The sequence below is a fragment of the Scyliorhinus canicula genome, chromosome 4 (assembly GCF_902713615.1).
Source record: "Scyliorhinus canicula chromosome 4, sScyCan1.1, whole genome shotgun sequence".
Taxonomy (NCBI): Eukaryota; Metazoa; Chordata; class Chondrichthyes; order Carcharhiniformes; family Scyliorhinidae; genus Scyliorhinus; species Scyliorhinus canicula.
The window spans coordinates 18,034,134-18,060,941 of record NC_052149.1 but is presented as its reverse complement, the minus strand read 5'-3'; the positions used below and the strand labels follow the sequence as shown (position 1 = coordinate 18,060,941).

At 45.0% G+C, this 26,808-nt stretch overlaps 1 protein-coding gene across 1 annotated transcript in view; it reads right to left on the bottom strand.

Moving 5' to 3' along the window:
- Nucleotides 1-1,307: 1,307 nt before the first annotated feature.
- LOC119964386 (volume-regulated anion channel subunit LRRC8B-like) overlaps nt 1,308-26,808 on the bottom strand; it is a 37,887-nt gene continuing 12,386 nt past the window's right edge. Inside the window, exons 2-3 of the mRNA XM_038793783.1 lie at nt 12,257-14,365; nt 1,308-2,267 (exon numbers count right to left, since the gene is read on the bottom strand). Coding sequence (XP_038649711.1) covers nt 1,995-2,267; nt 12,257-14,356 — 2,373 coding nt within the window. The 5' untranslated portion in view covers nt 14,357-14,365 and the 3' untranslated portion in view covers nt 1,308-1,994. The remainder of the gene's footprint in view (nt 2,268-12,256; nt 14,366-26,808) is intronic.

Sequence of the window (26,808 nt, the reverse complement as noted above, 5' to 3'; positions counted from 1 at the left end):
CAACCGCTCCTCATAGCTAATGCCCTCCATACCAGGCAACATCCTGGTAAATCTCTTCTGCACCCTCGCTAAATCCTCCACATCCTTCTGGTAGTGTGATGAACAGAATTGAATACTATACTCCAAGTGTGGCCTAACTAAGGTTCTATACAGCTGCAACATGACTTGCCAATTCTTATACTCAAAGCCCCGGCCAATCAAGGCAAGCATGCCGTATGCCTTCTTGACTACCTTCTCCACCAGTGTTGCCCCTTTCAGTGACCTGTGGACCTGTTCAATGAGAGCAGTTGATGTACTCACATTGTACCTAACATGGCAGCCAACGCAACTTCTGACAGAGTAGTGAACTCAGGAATTTGGTGAGTGAAGGAAGAGGTAATGTCCTGGTACTGAACGAGAAGTTTTCTAAGAGAAAGGGTACCAGAGGCAGTGAAACCTAAGAGATGAAGTCCAGAGGCATTAATTAAAAAGGCCAGGTAGGGAATTTGTTGGTCAAGTTTAATGTTTCCATCAAATCCATAGATTCCCTAGGGTGCAAAAGGAGGCCCATCGAGTCTGCACTGACCCTCCAGAAGAGCACTCTACCTAGGCCCACTACCCACCCTATCCCTGCAGCCCCGTGCATTGATCATGGCCAATATACCTAACCTGCACATCTTTGGACTGCGGGAAGAAACTGGAGCCCCTTGAGGAAGCCCACCCAGACATGGGGAGAAGGTGCAAACTCCACACAGCAGGAGGAAATTCAACCCAGGTCCTTGGTGCTGTGAAGCAGCAGTGCTAACCACTGTGCCACCGTGCCACCACTTTTAATTCCCTGTTCTCTATACTGGGGCAGTAGCTTAATCTAGGAGCCGGAGGTAGAAATAGTGTATTAAATCTATAGCGTAACTACCTAAAATACTTAATATAACTGCAAACATTCATGGAGTGATATTTTTAAAATGAATCCCCAATTCAATAATCAAAATACAATAGAGATGGCAGGGAAGGTGATGTGTTGCAGCTGTTGTACATGGGAGATGGGCGACACCTGTGTGATCTACAGTGACCACGTCTGCAGTGAGCATCAGCAGATTGAGACAACTTGGCTCAAAGTCGATGAACTCCAGCCCCAGCTTTAGGCAGCGCAATGCACCAGGAGGAGGAAACTTAAACAATCAGATGAAAGCCTACATACAGCCATAAACCCTTGCCATTCCAAACAGTGCAAAGAGACTGACATACCAAGTATTTATTAAATACTTTTAAAAATATTAAATTCAGTACAGCTAATAAAATATATATTTGAAAGTATGCAGTGGGAATTAATAGCATTGCCAGAATATGTTCCAAGTTTTTAAAAAAAACCCTCAATAACTAAACAATGGCATAAAGAGAAACATCGACATTCTATCTAGTTTAACATGTTTAACAGTTCCCATGGCCCCTGATTACTGACTGAACATTGTGAAATAATAGCAGGTGAAGGCTTTCTCTGATAGCCTTCACCTGAAAGGAAACAAAGTTCAGGATGTGAAACCATCACTTAAAGTGCAATTTTACTTTTATTTAACACTTTATATATTTATTTTGGAAATCTGAAAATTTCCACCCACCCACAGATCCCCAGACTGTACAATGTGCAAATTTATATCTTCTGCAAAAGTAACAACAAAGATCATCAATCAACAAACCCATTTTGCTTAGAATGAGTGTGGCTAAATCAACATCACAATATTTGTCACTTTTGGCTTCTTGATCAATATTGAATTATTTTCCCCTTCTGCCATGTCCCAGGGATTGTTTTATCCACTAACATGTCTGAAATTAGTAATTTATTTATAATACAAACGCTGCTCTGGATACCTGACAGATAACTGTCTGGTACTGATAAATGTTTGTCTTCAGATTTGAAGAGTGCATGTAGCTCCGAGCCGAGGTCCTGACCAGCGACAATAGTGTTTCCTCCCATAATCTCTGCAAACACCGGTCGACTTTGGCAGAAGATCTGATTACGCTTGCTCTGCGTCGCTTTTATAGAAACGTTCTCTGACAGAAGCTGGTAATGAATTAAAGACTGACTCTTCCACAATAAGTTCACCTGGTTTAAAGTTACACCGGCCGAGTTCTTCAGGCAGGAACTCAAATTGGTTTCCAGTCAGTTCCAAATGTATGAGGTTCTCCATATCACCTATGAAAGGTGATAATACTGTCAAGCTGTTCTTTCCCACAAGGAGTGTCCGCAGGTTGTGGCACTGAAACAGTCCATTGGGTAAGGACTCCAGCTGTAAAAAAATGCCAAGTTGGAAAAGAATCATTTGGACATAGGATAATTTCTTCAAACATACAGATATATCTCTTCAATGCCTCTTAATTTCACATCAAGGTGTCAACATTAAAAAAGCAGCCTTGGTGACAAATAGTTCCAAATGGTCATTGCAATAATACCTAACCGATGCGGCATCAAAGGACACTAAATTAAATAAGTATGCACAGGTATAATTCCAAAATGCATGTTGTCAACCAAATCAAAACAGAATCCCAGGTTGCTGAACCATTGATTTTCCTTGTTGTCATTGACACTTTATTGGAACAGATTTGGAATGCACTGACCAGAGGGCTGGGAAGATAGTTAAAGTCATCTCCAGTTTTTGTGCACATGTAATGGACATGCAGGGGTTCGGTGTTATGCTAATAACCTGAGGTCATAAGTTTGAATTACACACGTGCAATTACACACACGTGAATACACACACACACACATACATGTGAATACACACACACACATACATGTGAATACACACACACATATACATGTGAATACACACACACACGTGAATACATACACACACACACATACACGTGAATACACACACACATACACGTGAATACACACACACACATACATGTGAATACACACACACACGTGAATACACACACACACACATACACGTGAATACACACACACATACACGTGAATACACACACACACACGTGAATACACACACACATACATGTGAATACACAAACAGACACACACATACATGTGAATACACAAACACACACAGAATACGCATGAACTCACACATACATGCACACACACAAATACGCATACACACATGAACACACACAAACACACACATAAATACACACAAATAAATATGCACATATACACACATGAATACACAAGAACATACACAGGAATACACAATTGCATACATACATGCACACACACACCTGAATACGCACAAACACGCATGCACACACATACATGCACAAATACACATGAACACACACACACAAATATATAAAAACACACACAAACACACATGGGTACACACAGACATATGAGTACACATGAACACACACGCAGATAAACACAAACATACATACAAATATAACAAGGGGTTGCTCATTTAAGATGGAGTTTCAGAGAATTTGTTCTCCCGGCGGATCATGAGTCTCTGAAACTTTTCCTCACAAAAGGCAGTGGAAACAGAATCTTTGAATATTTTTAAGGCAGAGAGAGATGGATTCTGAATTAATAAGGGGTGTTAAAGAGTATTGGGGGTAGGCAGGAATGTGAAGTTGAGGTTACCATCAGATTAGCCATGATCTTATTGAATGGCAGAGTAGACAGGAGGGGCCGAGTGGTTTACTTCTGCTCATAATTTGTATTCTCTTATGTATTTCTGTATTCTCACAGGTTTGGGTGCCATTGACTGCCTTGATGTGACTATAAAATCTCCCTGCCAACAGGTACTCCAAGACATAAAATGTCAAGTCAGTCATATTCTCAATATACAACTAGCCTCCAACCATAAGAAACTTCTAATGTAGTTTTGCATCCAAAACCCATGAAGTGCCCATTACTCATAAATCTTGAGTAGATCACAGATCCTGGACATCTTCAAGGGTTCACACAGAATCTAGGGCTGGTTCTTTAGTGACAAATAAGTACCCGCAAAGGTTGTGGCTGATGATGCCCATATTGAGGCCACACAATCCTACAGGGTGAAGGTACAATGAGGCTCATTTTGCGAGCTGGACATTGGTGGAGCAGACCATAAGAATCTTAAAGATACCTTTGAGCTTTGACAAAGGGTCATGTGGAGTCGAAACATTAGCTCTTTTCACTCACTACAGATGCTGCCAGACCAGCTGAGATTTTCCAGCATTTTCTCTTTGGTTAAGAATAATGTCCTGATTCCTGGACTGATCTGATGGAGCACTCCAGTTCAGTCTCCAGAAGGTCTCATGGATTATCGTGGATTGCTGTGCACTTTATATCTTGACGCTGCAAAGTGGCAGAGGGTTTGCCAGAGAGGTCATGGAGGAGCTTCACATCTCCTCTGATGAGGAAGACATTGAAGGGGATGAGGACTTTGAGTTGGAGGAAGCCAAGGCTGCAGGAGAAAAAGCCATAGCAAGGGCCAGCCAAGGCAGGAATGCACGTGAGGCCCTCGTAGTCACAAGAGTTGCAGTGAGTGTTCCTTTTGATCAAGTACCCTTTATCAGGGACCAACATGAACACCAGGTTTACTATTTCTCACATGGCAAACATGCACTTCTGTATTGTTGTGTTTTCATTTCCAATTTGGAACAAGGTCACTTTAAAAGTGCATAAGACCATAACACATAGGAGCAGAATTAGGCCACTCCGCCCATCGAGTCTGCTCCGCCATTCAATCATGGCTGATATTTTCTCATCCCCATTCTCCTACCTTCTCTCCATAACCCCTGATCCCCTTATTAATTGAGAACCTATCTATCTCTGTCTTAAAGACACTCAGTGATTTTGCCTCCACAGCCTTCTGCGGCAAAGGGTTCCACAGATTCACCACCCTCTGGCTGAAGAAATTCCTCCTCATCTCTGTTTTAAAGGATCGTCCCTTTAGAGTGAGATGGTGTCCTCTGGTTCTAGTCCAATCATGTGACATTTGATGATGTCATTGGCCATTTGCGCAAACTTGGGGAGTAAACACCTTTCCAGTAAAGCTTGTGTTTTTAACTTTGTGCTCTGCAGGCCAATCCTTTAAAAATACCACAAAGAAAACTGGCAACTCGAAAGACAGTACCCCAATTGAGGACATTTCAACACCGAGTCAACCTCCGAACACTACGTCAACTGCCCTTGAGGCAACTACGACCGACCTCCAAACTAAACCAAAAACACCAAACAGAAAAAAGCAGATGCCTGAGGTTCGCCAATAACCACACAGGAATCAATGTCCTCTGAAACGTTTAACTTATTGACTCTTGTGTTTATTAATTGTTCAGATTTTATATTTTGATTGTTAACATTATATTGTGTTTCATTGATGTAAAGGAGGAGGAAAGCGTTGTGCATTCATATTTGTTTCTTGTTGGAACAAGGTCACTTTAAGAGTCTGATCATGTGACGTATTGATGATGTCATTGGCCTTTTGCATGGGCAAATTGTCGACCCAGCAGCCTGTAGAGTAAACACCTTTCTAGTAAAGCTCTTGTTGGTTTGTACCTACATGGTCTGCAAGCCTATCCTTTAAAAATACCACAAAGAAAACTGGCGACGGGGAAGTCGGAGCCATGCTGGCAGACACCCGGAGAAGATATAAAATATAGAAAAATTGTTGATCCGTGTGCAGATCCATAATGGATTAAGAAGCCAAAAATCCGCTGCACCAAAGCGGCCGATGTAGGGGTGCCAAATATTGGTTGTAGCCATTGAAGGAATCTAAATTAAATGTAAAGTTGCTACAGTCCCAGGTGACCATAGGCTGCTTTTCTCTTTGAGAGTGCGAGCTGACTGGTGGTGGTTTAACCTGAGGATCAGCACACCTCAGGTGAGGGGAAAGGTAGGCATTCACGAATAATCTCAGCTGGTATGGGGATTGAACCTGTGCTACTGGCCTTGCTCTGCATCTACAAACCAGCCGTCTAGCCCACTGAGCTAAACTGAACATGATACTTGGGCCACACACCTGTATTCTAACTCTAGGAGTGAGCCAGATGCAGAGATGGGCTTTGCTGCTGTCAGCACATTTATATACGATAAAGTATAGTCAATCAAATCTCCAAGGGAATAGAACATAGAACATAGAACAGTACAGCACAGAACAGGCCCTTCGGCCCTCGATGTTGTGCCGAACAATGATCACCCTACTTAAACCCACGTAACCCGTATACCCATAACCCAACAATCCCCCCATTAACCTTACACTACGGGCAATTTAGCATGGCCAATCCACCTAACCCGCACATCTTTGGACTGTGGGAGGAAACCGGAGCACCCGGAGGAAACCCACGCACACAGGGGGAGGACGTGCAGACTCCGCACAGACAGTGACCCAGCCGGGAATCGAACCTGGGACCCTGGAGCTGTGAAGCATTGATGCTAACCACCATGCTACCGTGGTAGCATGAATGCTGATGGACTCTCTAGATTACTTTTACACAGTGCCAATTGGGGCCACCATGTAGCGCCTTTGGACCTGGATAGGCATGGGGGTACGCCTTTCACCCCCTGCAGACAATAGGGATTGGCTCCTGGGTGACAGGAGTTATCCACTACGGCCGTGGCTGATGATGCCTATCCGCTGGTTACAGAGCAACGCAGAGATCACTTCAATGACGGCCATCAGCAAACAGGGGCGTGATCAAGTGGTGCTTCGGAGTCCTGAAGGTGCCTGCACTGCTCTGGGGGAGCTCTCCAGTCGAGCGCTGGGAGGATCTCCGACATCGTTGCTCAGCACATTTAGGGCAGCATGGTAGCACAGTGGTTAGCACTGTGGCTTCACAGTGCCTGGTTCCCAGGTTCGATTCCCTGCTGGGTCACTGTGTGGAGTCTGCACATTCTCCCGTGTCTGCATGGGTTTGCTCCAGGTGCTCTGGTTTCCTACCACAGTCCAAAGACGTGCAGGTTAGGTGGACTGGCCATGATAAATTGCCCTTAGTGTCCAAAAAGTTTAGGTGGGGTTATTGGGTTACGGGGATAGGGTGGAAGTGAGGGCTTAAAGTGGGTCGGTGCAGACTCGATGGGCCGAATGGCCTCCTTCTGCACTGTATGTTCTATGTAATATCTCTATGTAATGGTGGTGGCCTGCTGTGTCCTCCATAACATCGCGCAGCAGAGGGGCGAAGTGCTGGAGGAGGAAGATGAACGTTAGTCCTCATCCAGCGAAGAGGACACAGAGGAGAGTGAGCATGGGCAGGACATGGGGTCCGGGCAGGCAGGGGAGGCCACATAACGTGTGTGCCAGGGCCAATGCGCACCGGACACTCTGAGTGCCTCCAGGTTCACCGAATGGGGGGTGTGGGGGCCAGGGACATAGACATCCCATCCTACCCCTACACCCCCCCCCCCCACCCCCCCCCAGCCTCTCCGGCTGGCCCGGCTTCTGCTCGGGTCTCCCAGGTGGTGTGGTGCCACCCTGTCTGCCTGTTGCCCATGTGATGCGCCAGTGACAGAAGGGAGGAGTGTCTGAGGGGCTGCGGTGTACAAAAAAGAGAGAAAGGTCCAGAAGAAATAACCCAAGGCATTTGATAACAAAAACACACAGTGAGAACAATACAAGGAAACAATAATGAAAGTCAAAGTTTAAGCAACAGTAATTTCTAATTGTCGTGCTGCTCTGCTGGCAATCTGACACAATCCCTTTCTGGCTCATGTACTGGGTGGAGATTCAGACTCTGCCGTATTTACCAGCCTGTTGCAATGAAGAAAAATCTTTGCCGCGGTGAAGCTTCTTTAATAAACCAGCCGTCTCCGATGTGAATCATTTACGCCATCCCAGTCATAGGGAAGGGTTGCCAAGTCGGGGTCAAATATTCCTGTTTATTTACAGACAGGAAATGCCTATGGCTTTAAATCAACAGTGTGACGCCATAAGGAAATTGTCACTCGTTGGAAAATGGATCATTCTTGCTCATGAAAGTGGTGTGCTGTTGTCGGCTAGGATTCCTAAATGGTCATTTCACAATGAGATGACATTTTTGCATTGTGTCTCCTGTTCCAGCCATTGCAGTAAGCCCTCCCAAAACTGGCCACATATTGATACTAGAATGTCAATCTCAAAGAGACAGGACGAATGGTGTGGGAGCAACAACAACATCATGGGCGGGATTTTCAGAGAATCCGCATTGAAATCGCAATCGGCGCGGGGGGCAGAGAATGGGTGTCAACCCCGGAATCCTGTCCGACGCTACTCCCACAATTCTCTGGTCCCCGGAGAATCGCCATAAATTGCGCGGGCGCGGTCTACAAGGCAGGGGTAGGGGGCCTTTGACAGAGGCCCCCACAGCGATTCTCCGACAAAAACTGGCCGAGCTCCCGACGACGTGGTTTTAACCACGTTTTGCCTGTCGGGAACGGCCGGAGGCGGCTGCGGAGTCAGTCCACGGCCGCCCTGGTGGGAGGCAGGCGGGACCCTTCACCGGTGGGAGGGGGGGGGGGGGGGGGGCTCATGGATGGCCAGGCTAGCGATCAGGGGCTACTGATCAATGGGTGCGCGTGATCTCGGGGGTGGGGGGGCCTATATTTTCGGGGCCGGTCCGCGCTGTGAGTCCGCCATGTCGCACGGGGCGGCTGCCGCCATGCGCATGTGCGGACTCTCGACCATAAATGCAGGGCCCCGTATCGGCAGCCAGAGTTGCGAGGGGTACTCCGAGGTCCTGCTAGCCCCCTGCAGGTGGGAGAATCACTCTGGACTTTCTTCAGGAAACGCCCACGTGGGAGTGGGAACATAGCCCTATTATTGGAGAATCCCATCCCATATATTTACAGTGTGCCTTTAACCGAATAAAACATCTCAATGTGTTCCAAAGGAGCACTATGAAAGCTCAGAAGCTATGATAGACTTGTACAGTATACCGATTCGACCTCAGTATCCAGTTCCAGGCAGCCCACTTCAAGAAGGATGCAAAGGCTTTCAAGAGGGTGCAGAAACAGGGGTGAGGAATTTCAGTTACGTGGACAGATTGGAGAAGTTAGGACAGTTCTGCTGGGAGGTGGGGAAGGTGAAGAGGAGGTTTGACAGAGTTATTCAAAACAATGAGGGTTCAGGGCTGAGCAGGCAGGGAGAACATGTTCCCATTGGTAGAGGCTCGAGAACAGGATGGCACAGAGTTAAGGTAATTGGCAAAAGAGGTGATAGGTGAGATGAGGAAAACACTTTCATGCCGCGAGTAGTCAGGATCTGGAAGGCACTGCCTGAGAGTGTGATGGAGGCAGGTTCAATCGAGGCATTCAAGCGGGGGATGGATTATTATCTGAAAAGGAAGAATGTGCAGAGTAATGGGAAATGGTGGTGGAATGGGGGACTGGGTGAGTTGTTCTTTGAGGGAGATAGCACAGACATGACAGAACGAATGGTCTTCTTCTGCGACTGTTCTCTGATTCTATGTCTGTATAAAACAAAATATGACACTGAGCCACATATGAGGAGAGATGAACGAAAACTTGGCCAATAGGGTAGGTTCAAGAAGTGTCTTAAAGGAGTAAATGGCTGGAATTTTCCAATTGTCGGGATTCACTTTTCCCGCCGGCAGGGCACCACCACTAGTGGATTTGGCGGCTGCATGGGGTGGGTCTCAATGGAGTTGGATAGAATCCCTCCCGCCGCCAGCGATCGGCACACACTGCTGGGAATCACTCAGCTGGGGAACTGGGGAATTCAGCCCAGTGAGATAGAGAGGGAGAGAGGTTTTAGGGAGAGAATTTCAGTTCTGTGGGACTAGGCAGCGGAAGAGGTGGCCACCAATGGCGGAGTAATTAAAATCAGAGATGCTCAAGAGGCCAGAGTTAAAGGAGCACGGAGGGTGGTGGGGATGGACAAGATTATAGTGGCAGAGAGGGGTAAGGTCATGGATAGATTTGCCAAACAAGGGATGAGGATTTTAAATTCAAGGTGAATGGGACTTAGTGGCAGCAGAGGTATGGATGACCTCAGTTTTACTGACAATGGGATGTGGGAGACCAGTCAGGAACGCATTGAACATTTGAATCCAGAGGTAAAAATAGCATGGACGGGGGTTTCAACAACTGATGATCCGAGAAGCAGCGAAGTTAGGTGATGTTCCTGAGAAGGAAATAGGTGGTCTTAGTGAATATGAGGTGAGAAGCTCGTATTGGAGTCAAATGCGCCACCGTTTGCAAACTGACTGATTCAATATTCAGACAGTTGCTAGGGAGGGGGTGACGTTGGTCGCTAGGGGACAGAGTTGTACAAAATGCCGCAAGTTGTTTCACAAAAATACCGAGGCAAAAATCATCCCCAAGCCAAGGATGGAGACATGAGGGGACAGTAACTGAAACATCAGGTACAGGTGTGGGTTTTGAGGAAGGTGGAGCAGCAGAGAGGCTCAGAGAGAATTCCAGAACAGAGGGCCCAGAGGGCTGAAGACACAGCTGCCAATGATGGATCAAGAGAGATGAGCAAGAGACTGGAGTTGGAGGAGTGTAGAGTTATCAGAGAGCCATAAGGCAGGGGGAGGTTACAGAGGTGGGCAGTGGTGAGGGCGCGAAGGGATTTAGATACCAGGTTGAACTCCGCGGGCAAGTCACTGATTGAATTTGCCCAGTACACTCCAACCAGTTCCATCGCTGTATTTTATAGAAAGCTAATTTGCATTTTAAGTAATGGCCACAGCAACAGAGTGGGAACAGAACAAAGGTCAGTCCCCAGACGTGCTGCAGTAGAACCTGATTCCACAGTCTTGTGTCTCAGTCATCAGGAAAATTGAAAGCCTTTTATTTATATATTTCTTTTATTGGTAAAGTGCGCCACAGCTAATGAAGTATTTGTTCCAAGTGTAATCAGATTTAGAAATTGGACAGCTGCACATCAAGCTCCCACAAACAGCAATTTGATAATGCCCAGATAATCTACTATACTGCTATTGAAGGGAAAATATTGGCTGGGATATTAGTGAAAACTCCTTTCAAGTTGCTCCAAGGGATCTTTTTGATCCACCTGAGAGGAAAGACCTGTGTTTAACATTTCACCTGAAGAACAGTACCTCCAAATGGGCACTCCCTCTGTAATGTACTAAGATATCAGCCTGGAATGGGACTCGAACACACACTCCTACCACTGAGCTAATCTAACACGGGCTGCTGTTCGGAATAGATTTAGAGTTTTAAATAAGTTAAATCTGCATTTGTAGGTTTTGGGAACAAGATATAGCTTTAAGTTCAATTTAAATTGTTTTATTTGTATGTTAAGAAAGGTGAAACCTGGTTTGGTTCCATTTTGGAGGTTTTCTTTGAGATGGAGCCAGGAAGTCTCCAAGCATTTTAAATGAGGTTTTACAACCCTCGAAGTGAAGAGATGGATTACCAGGAAGTTAGTAATTTAGGTATTTTACACCAGCTGTGCCCTTGGTGTGAATGTAGCGGTACCTTCACTGGAGTGTAATATCTGTAAATGCTTTGTGGGATAAACAGAGAGCGTGGCTTGAATAATTTCCTTTTGGGGTCTATGTTGAAATCTTTTCAACTTTTTGTTTCTTAGTGTAAAGTCATTCATGTTTCTTGTTTAACAAATGTTTTATCTTTTTCTGTGGAAGTCAACAGCAGACTCCTGTGAACCTATTGAGTAAATACCCTCCACGGTTTAAAAAAAAATTAAAAATAATGATCCATCAGCCAGCCTCCATTCTGGGATCTGACTTGCCCAGTAATAACATCAGCTGGGGTCACAACACTTCTCTTAGCAGCAGTGAAGAAATTAGTCAGCTTCCAGTAAAGGAATGGTAGGAATAATACAATGGAAGATGAATTACATGGTTGAATGGGTGGCATGGTGGCACAGTGGTTAGAACTGCTGCCTCACAATTCCGGCCTTGGGTAACTGTTGGTGTGGAGTCTGCACGCTCTCCCCGTGTCTGCGTGGTTTTCGTCTGGTTTCCTCCCAGAAGTTCCGGCAGACGTGCTTGTTAGGTGGATTGGACATTTTGAATTCTCGCTCAGTGTACCCGAACAGGCGCCAGAGTGTGGCAACGAGGGGAGTTTCACAGTAATTTCATTGCGGCGTTTAACGTAAGCCTACTTGTGACACTAATAAAGATTATTATAAAAAAGATTATTATTGAGTGCTCTTTCGAAGGGTCGGTGCAGACTCAATGGGCCGAATGGCCTCCTTCTGCCCTGGAGGGATTCTATGATATCTGTGGATTCAGCTAACTATACAGCATGGAGAGGAGAGAAACTCAATGCCTTCAGAGAAATTAACTTACACAATTGTAATTACATAATACAATTCCTTTGACAATAGCTATCGGTGGTTTCACTTACATTGTTGTTGGATACATTAAGATATTGAAGGTGTTTCAGCTCACTGATCTCATTGCCAAAAGAAGTCAAGTGATTACTGCTGAAGTCCAAATATCGTAACTTGCGACACAGAAAAAGTTGTGGCGGTACGGTTTCAATTCTATTATTGTTAAGGTATAGCTGCTCCAGATTCGATAGTGTTCCAATTTGCACTGGTATGTATGCAATAGCATTGTACCAAAGTTTAAGACAAGAAAGCCATTTCAGATGCTGGAAACTAATAATTTCTTCTATGGTCTTAAGCCTATTGCCTCTTAGATCAATTTCACGTAGATTGTACAAGCTAAAAATGGAATGTGGAATACGCTCTAGGTCACAGTTAAGGAGTTCAAGGTTCGTGAGATTTATCATATTCTTCAATGTATTGAACACAGTTAGTTTGCTACCCTCATTATCAATAGACAATTTATTTAATGGGAGCCCAGAGCCAGTCACCACTGCTGGAATGTGGGGAAGACTATTTTTCATGTATAGAACTTTTAAATTCTTCAGGTTCTCAAGTCCATTTAAGGACACAAAGTGATTCTTTTCCATTTTTAAGTTGCCAGTTAAATGAAGCTCTGTCAGATTCTTTAGATTAAAAATCCAACGTGGAGCTTTATCCATGTCAGTGAACTTGATGTGTAATACTTGCAGATTTTCAGATAAGCAATTCAGTGCCTGCTGATCCACAGTGGTTGGTGTGTGGTAGAGGTGCAACTCCTTAAGGTTGGTAAGCTGAGACATCGCTGTTTGGAATTTTGCTTCAGCTATGAGCTCCAGTTTCAGCACTTCAAGTTCTTTCAGTTCAAAGACAGCATCTGGGAGTCCACTTAACATGAACAGTGACAACTCCGTCTTGTCCTGAGGGGTCTTCTGCAGTTTATACCTTAATCTTTCTGCCGTCCATTCCAGATTAAGGTTAATCTGCCTCAGTTTGTTTTCACTCACCTCAGAGAGGAAAACAGAGAATCGCTTTGAATAGAGTGGGTCATACTGGTCCGATAAGTGAAGAATGAAGGCAAAGTCATTTATAATATCTGGGATGTCCCTGTAGCTGCTTTCCTCGCGAACAGTTTCGAAAGAATATTTCTTCAATGAGCGTCTGAGCATCCAGTATAAACTGTAGACACTGAGAAACCCATGTATCACAACCAGCGTTGTATAAAAAGATGCTAAGACTTTGAATATAGTTGCCAAGGAATGGACACATTGGTACTCCAGATATCCTGTAAATATCTGTATGTCAACCGTGCAAATGATATCAAAATTCATCTCAATAATATAATAGGGAATATATGAAATAATTAAAACAAATAGAATGACTTTGATAATAATCTGTCTCATATACAACTTGTAGATAATGTCCTTTTCTTCAACATGTGCTTTGAATTTCTTCACTTTTTCAAAGATAGCTTTTGCTTGCTCACCTTCCTTTCGATCCAGGATTGTTCTTTCGGTGGCGTCAGTAAAATTGGGCTCCACTCTGCTGCCTGCTAACTTGGTGCCCGCCTCAAAGTTTATGGTGGTGAAAGATAGTTTGGGAATGTTCTTGACTTTGCGGAAAGACTGCTTCTCGCCGCTGATTTCAACCGCCTCAGACAATGCTCGGGTTGTCCAGGGCGAGTCGAAGCACTTGTGGAGAATGGTGATGAAGTGCTCGAGCCTCGAGCTGGTGCTGGGGTACTTGAACCAAAAGTTGCTGCAGATCAAAAAGAGCAGTGTCTGCCAGAGCACGAGATAGGGGAAGTACTTAGAAAACCAATGAAGCTGCTTCTCATAGCACACGGCATCAATATATGCGTACTGCTGTCGGTCCAGAAGGTTCTTTATCCCACTTAGAGGGGTATTATTTGCTGATGTACTATCACTCTCCCAGGGGGCCAGGCAGTGGTTGTTGACAAATACCTTACAAGGAAGGCACAGCATTTTATTCTGAGCAATCTGGAGGGTTCCGCCCAGCAGAGAAATCAAGAGCATCACCATGCAGATGTAATGGCTGAAAACGTCCCACCATGGCTTCAATATGCGATAGGCTGTCTGAGGATCTGTCAACCATTTGAACTCGGACACTGTAAACATCCCTCTAGCCTGTGGGGTAAAAGCAGAAAGAGACAAATGCAGTTTCCAATTAAGATTGGTTCAAACATATGAATTCAATCTTTGTACCTTGGTGAAGCCAGGATGGTCATGGTGTTGGCTTCTTATTACAAATGTGTGAGTTCAGGTTCGATTGACATACAGATTAGTTCCTCTCTGGGTGAGTTTTATCATTCCTCAGCAGATATTTTGTATCGAATAGATACTTGTTAAACAATAAAGTCTCCCGTGTGGGAGGACACCTCGGAGCGCTCATACAGCGAGGCAATATGGGTAGAGCTCAGGAATAGGAAGGGTGTAGTCACAATGTTGGGGGTTTACTACAGGCCTCCCAACAGCCAGAGGGAGATAAAGGAACAGATATGTAGGCAGATTTTGGCACGGTTTATAAGTAACAGGGTCATTGTGGTGGGTGATTTTAACTTTGACTCTATTGACTAGGACTCACACCAGAGGTGTAGATGGGGCAGAGTTTGTAAGGAGCATCCAGGAAAGCTTCTTGAAACAGTATGTAGATAGTTCAACTAGGGATGGGGCCATACTGGACCTAGTATTGGGGAATGAGCCCGTCCAGGTGGTCAATGCTTCAGTAAGGGAGCAGTTCGGGAACAGTGACCACAATTCAATAAGCTTTAAGGTATTGATCGATAAAGATAAGTGTAGTCCTCAGGTGACGGTGTTAAATTGTGAGAAGGTTAATTACAACAATATTAGGCAGGAACTGAAGAATCTAGATTGGGGGCATATGTTTGAGGGCAAATCAACATCTGATATGTGGGAGGCTTTCATGTATCAGTTTATAGGGATTCAGAACCAGCACTTTCCTGTAAGGATGAAGGAAAAGTATGACAAATTTCCGGAACCTTGGATGACGAGAGATATTGTGAGCCTTGTCAAAAAGAAAAGGGAAGCATTTGTCAAGGAAGCTGGGAACACATGAAGCAAGTGTGGAATACAAGGACAGTAGAAAGAAACTTAAGCAAGGAGTCAGGAGGGTTAAAAGTGGCCACTTTTAGTCATTAGCCAGCAGGATTAAGGAAAATCCCACGGCTTTTTATACATATATAAAGAGAAAGAGGGTCACCAGGGAGAGGGTTGGCCCACTCAAGGACAGGTGAGGGAATCTATGAGTGGAGCCAGAGGAAATGGGTGAGGTTTTAAATGAGTACTTTGCGTCAGTATTCGGCAAAGAGAAGGGCTTGGTAGATGAGGAGTCTGGGGAAGGATGTTTGGGTCATGTTGTTTTCAAAAAGGAGGTATTGGGGGTCTTGAAAAACAATAAGGTAGACAAGTCCCTAGGGTCTGATGGGATATACGTGAGGATACTGAGAGAGGCAAGGGACAAAATTACTGGGGTCTTAAAAGAAATCTTTGTATCCTCACTGGCTACAGAGAAGGTCCCAGAGGATTGGTGAATAGCCAAAGTTGCTCCTTTGTTTAAGAAGGGCAGCAAGGATAATCCAGGTAATTACAGGCTAGTGAGCCTTACGTCAGTGGTAGAGAAATTATTGGAGAGGATTCTTCGAGACAGGATTTACTCCCACTTGGAAATAAGTGGACGTATTAGCGAGAGGCAACATGGTTTTGTGAAGGGGAGGTCGTGACTCACTAACTTGATCGAGATTTTCGAGGAAGTGATGAAGATGATTGATGAGGGTAGAACAGCCGATGTTGTCTACATGGGCTTCAGTAAGGCCTTAAACAAAGTCGCTCATGGCAGAATTGTACGGAAGGTGAAGTTGCACGGGATCAGAGGTGAGCTGGCAAGATGGATGCAGAACTGGCTCGGGCATAGAAGACAGAGGGTAGCAGTGGAAGGGTGCATTTCTGAATGGAGGGCTGTGACGAGTGGCGTTTCTCGGGAATCAGCGCTGGGACCTTTGCTGTTTGTAATATATATAAATGATTTGGAGGAAAATGTAACTGGTTTGATTAGTAAGTTTGCAAATGACACAAAGGCTGGTGGAATTGCAGATAGCGATGAGGACTGTCAGAGGATATAGATCGGTTGGAGACTTGGGCGGAGGGATGGCAGATGGAGTTTAATCCGGACAAATGTCTAATGCAGGTGGGAAAATATATTAAATGGCAGAACCCTTAAGAGTATTGATAGGCAAAGGGATCTGGGTGTACAGTCCATAGATCACTGAAAGTGGCAACACAGGTGCAGAAGATAATCAAGAAGGCATACGACATGCTTGTCTTCATTGGTCGGGGCATTGAATTTAAAAATTGGCAAGTTAAGTTGCAGCCTTATAGAACCTTAATTAGGTCGCACTTGGAATATAGTGTTCAATTCTGGTTGCCAAACTGCCAGAAGGATGTGGAGGCTTTGGAGAGGGTACAGAACAGATTTACCAGGATGCTGCCTGAGATGGAGGGCATTAGCTATGAGGAGAGGTTGGAAAAATTTGGTTTGTTCTCACTGGAACGACGGAGGTTGAGGGGTGACCAGAGAGAAGTCTGCAGGAGCATGGACAAAGTGGATAGTCAGAAGCTTTTTTCCAAGGTGGAAGAGTCAATTACTAGGGGACATAGTTTTAAGGAACGGGATTCTTCGAAAAACGACGGGGCGGGCAACTTCGGCACGAAGGAGTGGCGTGAACCACTCCGGCGTCGGGCCGAGGGAGGTAGTGGATACAGATACGATAATGACGTTTAAGGGTTGTCTTGACGAATACAGGGCCTGTTTCTGTGCTGTAAATCCTCCTCACCTTCAGGGGCTAGGCTGGCGGACGAGTGGTTTGCGCCGCGCCAGCCGGCGTGGAAGAGGCTTGGCGCCAACGCAACCGGTGCCGAAGGGCCTCCGTTGGCCGGCGCGAGTTGGCGCATGTGCGGGAGCGCCAGCGTGTGCTGGCATCATCCCAGCACATGCGCAGGGGGGGTTCATCTCTGCGTCGGCCATCGCGGACTGTTACAGCGGCCAACGCGGAGGAATAGACTGCCCCCACGGCACAAGCCCGCCCACGGATCGGTGGGCTCCAATCGCGAGCCAGGCCACCATGGGAGTACCCCCCCGGGGCCAGATCCCCCCTGCAGCCCCCCCCCCCCCCGAGGACACCGGAGGCCGCCCGCGGAGTCAGGTCCCGCCGGTAAGTACCTGCCGTAACATACACCGCCAGACCGGCTGAAAACGGGCGGCCTCTCGGCCCATTGCGGGCCGGGGAATCGCTGGGGGGGGGGGGGGGGGGGGGGGGCGCTGCCAAAGGCCCCTGACCGGTGCGGCGCGATTCCAGCCCCTGCCAAATTCCCGGCGCCGGAGAATTTGGCAGCCGGTGGGGGAGGGATTCACATCGCCCCCCAGCGATTCTCCGACCTGGCGGGGAGGTCGAAGAATCTCGCCCAAGGTGTGAGGGGGAAGATCTAAAGGAGATGTATGAGGCACGTTTTTTACACAGAGGATGGGGGAGCCTGAAACTCGCTGCTGGGGGAGGTAGTGGATGCAGATACGATAATGACGTTTAAGGGTTGTCTTGACGAATACCGGGCCTGTTTCTGTGCTGTAACTTTCTTTGTTCTTTATTAACATTAAGAAAACTCTGGATGAGCCTCCTGGCAAAAGCAGGTCTTGAAGCAGGAATTATACATGATCAAAAGATTTCCCGTAAAGTATTCAACTCGAAAGGAATTCTCGACTTACACAGGAAGATTTGGGAGTTTCAAAAATCCTTCTTTAAACTGGATCGCCAGTTTAAAACAAAAGCAGAAAATACTGGGTAAACTCAGCAGGTCTGGTCGCACCAGTGGAGAGAAAGTGTTGGGCAAGATTCTCTAGCCTACCCGCGATGTGTATCTCTGAGGTGGGAAGTGACCTGCCATTAGTCAGGTGATTTCCTATTGAATCCCCCGTCCTCCACTATATTAGCAAAATATTGGGCTTGTTTCACTGAATATCATTTTAAATACAAGTTACATTTGTGGTCATTTCAGAAAATACAAAGAATTTTGTTTTTCAAATACCCCAAAGGACATATTTTAGATAGACCGCATTAAAATATCATAAGAGCACAAATTAAGGAGCCTCGCATTGATCAAATAAAAATCAAATTTAAATTTCCCTGGTTGTTCATGAATGAAATTAAATGAAAATCGCTTATTGTCACGAGTAGGCTTCAAATGAAGTTACTGTGAAAAGCCCCTAGTCGCCACATTCCGGTGCCTGTTCGGGGAGGCTGGTACGGGAATTGAACCATGCTGCTGGCCTGCACTTGGTCTGCTTTCAAAGCCAGATACTTAGCCCAGTGTGCTAAACCAGCCCTATACCAGCTCATATTAATTCTTCCAGAAATACATTCATTTTTCTTGTGCTGAACCTTCCTAATTCCTGCAAATATATTGAAGGTTGATTTCAAGTTTGGATAAGAGCTAGGATTTGGATAAGAGTTAGCGTTAGAGTTAGGGTTAATACTGCCGATGGTTATTGTTAGGATAAGGGTTAGGACTGGATTTAGTGTCATGGTTAGAGCGAGTCAGTCGAGGGTTATGGAGCAGTGTTTGTGCAGAGGAGCGGTGACAACAATTTTCCCAATATCTATTTGGAGGAAATTTCTGTTCAACAAAATTAATGTCATCCAAGGAACGTGACAAACCAGAGGTAGTATCAACACTGAAAGAGGTGGTGGTGAGGCACAGATTTGTAGAATTTAAGGGGTTTAAATTGGACAATGTGAATTATGTGCAAGGAATGATTCCTGCACAGGAAACAGGTCAGCCTCAGGCACACCCAATACTTTACTTATCGATGGTGAGCTGCATACACTTGTTTAAAGTCACCAGAATGGGCGGTGCGGTAGCACAGTGGTTAGCACTGTTGCTTCACAGTACTACAGTGGTTCACAGTGCAGAACCAACAGTGTCAAAATACAGCTGTGTCGAGAGACTTCCTGGGCCTTCCCAAGAACTTGACACTAAGTGAACCAATTGGGGAAAACAGCACCTCAATTTCAAATCAAACACCGAGTTAACCTCAGATCATTACGTTGACTCTGATTAAGGTAACGCTGTCGCTGCTCACACCGGCGCCAGGGTCCCAGGTTCGATTCCCGGCTTGGTGACTGTCTGTGCGAAGTCTGCACATTCTCACCGTGTCTGTGTGGGTTTCCTATAGGTGCTCCGGTTTCCTCCCAAAAATCCTGAAAGACGTGCTTGTTAGGTGAATTAGACATTCTGAATTCTTCCTCTGTGTACCCAAACAGGCGCCGGAGTGTGGCGACTAGGGGATTCCCACTGTAAATTTATTGCAGTGTTAATGTTAGCCTACTTGTGGCACTAATAAAGATTATTATTATTAGGATGGTGAGTTGTTTAATTTCACCAGGCAGCTCACTGGTGAAATTGATTTAAATTTGCTCACGGGAAGCTGGAACTGCACATAATATTGCAAGCATGATTGCACCAAGGCAAGATGGTGGCATTGGGATAATGTCACTGAATTAGTAATTACATAGAATTTCATAGAACATACAGTGGAGAAGGAAGCCATTCGGTCCATCGAGTCTGCACCGACCCACTTAAGCCCTTACTTCCACCCTATCCTCTTAACCCAGTCACTAAGGGCAATTTAGCCTGGCCAATCCACCTAACCTGCACGTCTTTGGACTGTGGGAGGAAATCGGAGCACCCGGAGGAAATCCACACAGACACGGGGAGAACGTACAGACGCCGCACAGATAGTGACCCAGCGGTGAATCGAACCTGGGACCCTGGCGCTGTGAAGCCACAGTGCTAACCACTTGTGCTACTGTGCTGCCCCTTAGAACACAACCCCCCGAAGCAAGAATCATACCCCTAGACCAATGAGCCGGTAATCTAGAGGAGCAGGCTAATAAGACTGTAAAACATAGGGGCTGAGTGTGCCATTCGATCCATTGAATCTGCTCCGCCATTTAATGAGCTCATGACTGGTTTGATATGATCATCCTCATCTCCACTTTCCCATCTTATTTGATTTGATTTGATTTGATTTATTGTCACCTGTACCAAGGTACAGTAAAAAGTATTGTTCTGCTACAGTCCAGACAGATCATTCCATACATGAAAAAACATGGGACATATGATAAATGCAAAATGTAAATACGTACACACAGACATCAGACGAGCATACATAGTGTAGTACTACTCAGAGAAGATGTGTGGAGAGATCAGTTCAGTCCATAAAAGGGCCATTCAGGAGTCTGGTAACAGCGGGGAAGAAGCTATTTTTGAACCTGTTAGTGCGTGTTCTCAGACTTTAGTATCTCCTCCCCAATGGAAGAGATTGGAAAGGAGAATAACCCGGGTAGGAGGGGTCTTTGATTGTGCTACCCGCTTTCCAAGGCAGCGGGAGGTGTAGACAATGGATGGGAGGCGGGTTCCGTGCTGGACTGGGCTGTGATCACAACTCTCTGTAGTTTGCTACGGTCTTGGGCCGAGCAGTTCCCATACCAAGCTGTGATGCAGCCAGATAGTATGCTTTCCTCAGTTTCCTGAGGAAGCATAGGCACTGTTGTGCCTATCCCCATAACCCTTGATTTCCTTACTGATTAAAAATCTGTCTATCCCATCTCGAACATACTTAACGACCCAACCTCTACAACCCTCTGCAGCAGAGTTCCACAGATTCACAACCGTGGGAGAGAAGAAATTCCTCCTCATCTCTGTTTTAAATGGACGGCCCCCTTACTCTGAGATTGTATCCTCTGGTCCTAAACTCTCCCACAAGGGGAAACATCCTCTCAGCATCGACCTTGCCAAGTCCCCTCAGAATCCTATATGTCTCAATAAGGTCGCCTCCCATTTTTCTAAACTCCAATGAGTACAAGCCCAACCTACTCAACCTCCCAGCACATGGGCAGCACGGTAGCATTGTGGATAGCACAATTGCTTCACAGCTCCAGGGTCCCAGGTTCGATTCCGACTTGGGTCACTGTCTGTGCGGAGTCTGCACATCCTCCCCGTGTGTGCGTGGGTTTCCTCCGGGTGCTCCGGTTTCCTCCCACAGTCCAAAGACGTGCAGGTTAGGTGGATTGGCCATGCTAAATTGCCCTTAGTGTCCAAAATTGCCCTTAGTGTTGGGTGGGGTTACTGGGTTATGGGGATAGAGTGGAGGTGTTGACCTTGGGTAGGGTGCTCTTTCCCGGAGCCGGTGCAGACCTGATGGGTCGAATGGCCTCCTTCTGCACTGTAAATTCTATGTAATTGATTTGGAAATCCTTCCATACCCGGGAACCACCTAGTGAACCTTCTCTGGACTATTGCTCTGGGGTTCAAATTCCCCACAACAGCTGGTGGAATTTAAATGGTGCCACGGAAAGGCCAGTGACATGAAAGAATGAAAAATAAAGTTATAAAGCAACACTAATAACCTCGCAATCTGCTTACTCTGATATCTTTTTCAATTAAGGGTGTTTATCTTTTGCACTGTGGTCTGAGGATTTACTTAAAGGTTGTCAGCTTGGTTCAGTTGAGAGTGTCTTGTTTCCGGGAAAGAGGGATGTGGTTTCAAGACTCCCTGCAGGAGATGAGAACATCAAAGGCTGGCACTCCAGTTGAGCACGGGTTCACAAAATGTGATGTTAAACATAGGTAGCATTTTCTCCTTCAGAATAACAATCCGATGGTACTGTTTGAAGGCACTCGGCTGGGGACTATATTGTTGTGGATTCAAGATTGAGTCTGCAGGCATTTGAGCTTCAACCAAAATGTAGAGCTTTATGTAGACGATGGTAACCCTACAGGCTACGATGTTAGACTGCCCGTTTCCCCTAGCAAACAGCCAATCATGTCCCGATGAGGTCACACAATCGTTCTATTAAAGTGCCCCAGTTCAACTACCAGTCTACTTGTGAAGAAACAAAGAACAAAGAACAATACAGCACAGGAATAGGCCCTTCGGCCCTCCAAGGCTGCGCCGATCAAGTGTCCTATCTAGACCAACCGCCTGTATCCTTCTGTACCCCGTCTGTTCATGTTCCTATCCAGATAAGTCTTAAAGGTCGCTAAAGTAGGGCAGCACGGTAGCATTGTGGATAGCACAATTGCTTCACAGCTCCAGGGTCCCAGGTTCGATTCCGGCTTGGGTCACTGTCTGTGCGGAGTCTGCACATCCTCCCCGTATGTGCGTGTGTTTCCTCCGGGTGCTCCGGTTTCCTCCCACAGTCCAAAGACGTGCAGGTTAGGTGGATTGGCCGTTCTAAATTGCCCTTTGTGTCCAAAATTGCCCTTAGTGTTGGGTGGGGTTACTGGGTTATGGGGATAGGGTGGAGGTGTTGACCTTGGGTAGGGTGCTCTTTCCAAGAGCCGGTGCAGACTTGATGGGCCGAATGGCCTCCTTCTGCACTGTAAATTCTATGAAACGTATCTGCTTCAACCACCTCACTTGGCAGTGCATTCCAGGCCACCACCACCCTCTGTGTAAAAAATCTTCCCCCGCACATCTCCACTGAACCTTTCCCCCCTCACCGTGCACTTCTGCCCCCTTGTAATTGTGATTTCTGCCCTGAGAAAAAGCCTCCAGCTTTCACCCTATCTATACCCCTAATAATTTTATAAACTTCTATCAGGTCGCCCCTCAGCCTCCGTCTCTCTAGGGAGAACAATCCCAGTTTATTCAATCTCTCCTCATAGCTAATACCCTCCACACCAGACAACATCTTAGTAAACCTTTTCTGTACTCTCTCCAAAGCCTCCACGTCCTTCTGGTAGTGTGGTGACCCGAATTGGATACAGTATTCCAAACGAGGCCTAACCAATGTTCTATATAATTGTAACATAATTTTCGAACTTTTATACTTGATACTCCATCCTATGAAGACAAGCATGCTATATGCTTTCTTCACCACCATTTCCACCAGTGCTGCCACTTTTCAGATTGCTGTGGACCTGTACACCCAGATCTCTCTGTGTCTCTATGCACCTGATGGTTCTGTCATTTATTTTATGGGTCGCACTGAATTGGATCTACCAAAATGCATCACTTCCCATTTGTCTGGGTTAAATTGCATCTGCCATTTCTCTGCCCAAATTTGCAGCCTATCGATATCCTGTTGTATTCTCTGACAATCTTCATCACTGTCCGCAACTCCTGCAATTTTAGTGTTGTTATGGGCCAGGGTTTATAGAACCCCAAAGTGTATCATGGAGTTCACCTGACCCACAACTCTTAATAGATTGTAGTATGGGGAGAAAACGGCCCACTCTACAGGTGTGGTACAGCAGAAATGGAAAAGTATTTTTAAAGCAAAACAATGTTTAATCTATGAACTCAAGTTAACTTTTTTAAAACATACAGTGAACATTTTAGCAACCATCAGTTCAAATATAACCCCCAAATAATACAACACTAAGTAATCCTTAAGCTGTCCTTTTAACATCCATAAGACTTTAAAACAATCTTTTAACAGAAGCACATCAGGTTAAAGTCACTACTGAGAGCAGTTATTAGTTTTAAATCACCAAAGGATCGATTTACAGTCTTTAGATTACAGAGAGAGAGAGACTAATACACCTTCTGGCTGTGTCTGCAGCTATCCAGCTCTGAAAACGAAACTAAAACACACCCTGCAGCAAACAGCCTAAAATTAAATTAAAAAGCTGACAGACAGCCTAGGTCCACCCACACTCTGACATCACTGATAAACACCCATTTCTTAAAGGTGCATTTCTTAAACACCTATTTCTTAAAGGTACTCTCACATGACACCTCCCCCAAGAAAAAAAAATAAACCATCAACTTCAAGATGGTTTCATTTTTCACCTTTTCACCATCCTTTAAGAAATGCACACAGCAAATTTACTTTTTTGTTTAAAAAAAAACAACACACGCAAACAGGTATAATAATATAGCCCATTTTTGTTCTTCTTCCTCCAACTGGAATCCTTCTCGATTGACAGTCTCTTTGAACAAGAAGGTCCTTGCATGATCCATCCATTTCTCTATGCCTCTTTAAAGTCAAATACTTTAGTTCAATCTGATCAGAGTCCCTTGTAATTTTCCTACACAGGAGCATCGGTTATCACAGCTTTCAGGCAGTCAAGAGCCTGTTGAAAGTCTGCTGTCCACTGAAATTTTTTACGTTTCTTCAGCAAGTCCATCAGTGGAGCAATCACGCTACAAACATTTTGCACAAATGTTCGATCAAATGCACTCATGCCAAGAAATCGCATTATTTCCCTTCGTCTTGAGGGTATCGAAAACTCCTGAAGGAAAGTAACTTGGGCCTTTACAAATTCACTTTTGGCTAGGTTCATCACTAAACCCACCTCCTGAAGTTTATCGAATAACTCCATAAGATGTTTTAAATGTTCTTTCCATGTCTGGCTGAAAATTACCAGATCGTCGATGTATACCGCACAATTGGGTAATCCTGAAACAACTTTGTTAGTTAACCGTTGAAATGTGGCTGGGGTGTTCTTCATGCCAAATGGCATAACTTTGAATTGGTATATACCATCTGGAGTCACAAAAGCTGAACTCTCCTTCGCCCTTTTGGATAAAGGTACCTGCCAGTAACCTTTAAGTAAATCCAATTTGGAAATAAAAGCTGATTGTCCCACTTTCTCAATGCAATCCTCCAAAGGTGGGGTAGGATAAGAGTCCATTCTTGTAATTGCATTAACCTTTCTATAGTCCACACACAACCGTTGGGTACCATCTGGTTTTGTTACCATCACTATGGGTGAGCTCCATTGGCTGCAACCCACTTCAATTATGCCACCTTTAAGCATACTCTCAATCTCTTTGTTAACCTGTGCCAATTTTAAAGGGTTAAGTCTTTATGGATGTTGTTTGATTGGAACAGCATTTCCCACATCTACGTCATGCATAGCCATTTTAGTACTTCCCAATTTATCTCCACAAACTTGTCCAGGTGAGGACAGGTGCACCAGGTGTTCGGGGAGTCCAGCGAATCATGCCCAAAATATCTGGGCATGCCCGGCACTGGAAGAATTCTGGAAGGGGGTGGCGGGGACGGTGTCAAGGGTGGTTGGATCCAGGGTCAAACCAGGGTGGGGACTCGCGATTTTTGGAGTTGCGGTGGAGCCGGGAGTGCAGGATGCGAAAGAGGCCGGTGTCCTGGCCTTTGCGTCCCTAGTAGCCCGCCGGAGGATCTTGCTGCAGTGGAAGGATGCAAGGCCCCCAAGTGTGGAGACCTGGATCAGTGACATGGCGGGCTTTATAAAATTGGAGATGGTCAAATTTGCCCTGAGAGGATCAATACAAGGGTTCTATAAACGGTGGCAGCCTTTTCTGGACTTCCTAGCTCAAAGATAGGTATCTTGGTCAATAGCAGCAGCAACCCGGGGGGGGGGGGGGGGGGGGGGGGAGGAGAGAGAGAGAGGGGGGGGGTGAGGGGGGTGTTCCTTATTATAGTTTCTATTTTTTTTCTCTACGGTTATATAACTTAACATTGTGTTAATTTAAGTTGTTGTTAATATGTTGTGTTGTTGATTGAGGAGGGGCAAATGTTTATGATTGCTATCATTATTGTTATTGTTGGTATTTTATTATGGTTCGATGTTGTATAAATTCAAAATTTTTCAATAAAAATTATTTTAAAAAAAAAACTCTTTCAGGTCAGTTTGTTTTTCCTCCAGAAGGTAACTCAACAATTTATCCCAATTTTTAAGAACATCCTCATTTTCCAATTTAATTTGAGGTATGTGAAATTCACAGTCATCTGGATTTGGTTCGTCACTTTGAGTTAGAATCATTAAAACCTCCTTTTCTCTCTTTCCCTTTCATTTCAAAGTACATTTTAAGCATATTCACATGACACACTCAGTGAGTCTTCCTTCTATCTGGTATTTTTACCACATAATTCACCTCATTAATTTCCTTTCAATCTGATAAAGTCTACAAAATTTAGCTTTTAATGGTTCACCTACCACTGGTAACAACACTAAAACTTTATCTCCACTGGCAAAAATACGAACTTTGGATTTCTTGTCCGCTACCCGTTTCATCACATTTAGTGCAACTTTTAAATGTTGTCTAGCTAATTCACCTGCTCTATTTAATTATTCCCTAAAATTTGACACGTAATCCAATAATGTAAGTTCTGATTTCTCACTCACCAATTTTTCCTTAATCAATTTAAGTGGTCCTCTTACCTCATGACTAAAAATTAGTTCAAAAGGACTGAATTTGGTTGACTCATTAGGTGCATCCCTAATTGCAAACAGTACGAATGGAATTCCTTTATCCCAATCCTTTGATAATCTTGACAATAAGCCCTCAACATTGTCTTTAATGTCTGATGTCACCTTTCAAACACTCCCTGTGATTCTGGATGGTATGCAGTTGATTTAAATTGTTTTATTCCTAAGCTATCCATAACTTCTTTGAATAACCTTGAGGTAAAATTTGATCCTTTATCCGATTGTATTTCTGTGGGTCGTCCATATCTAGTAAAGAATTTAAGTAACACCTCCACAATCTTTTTAGCTGTAATATT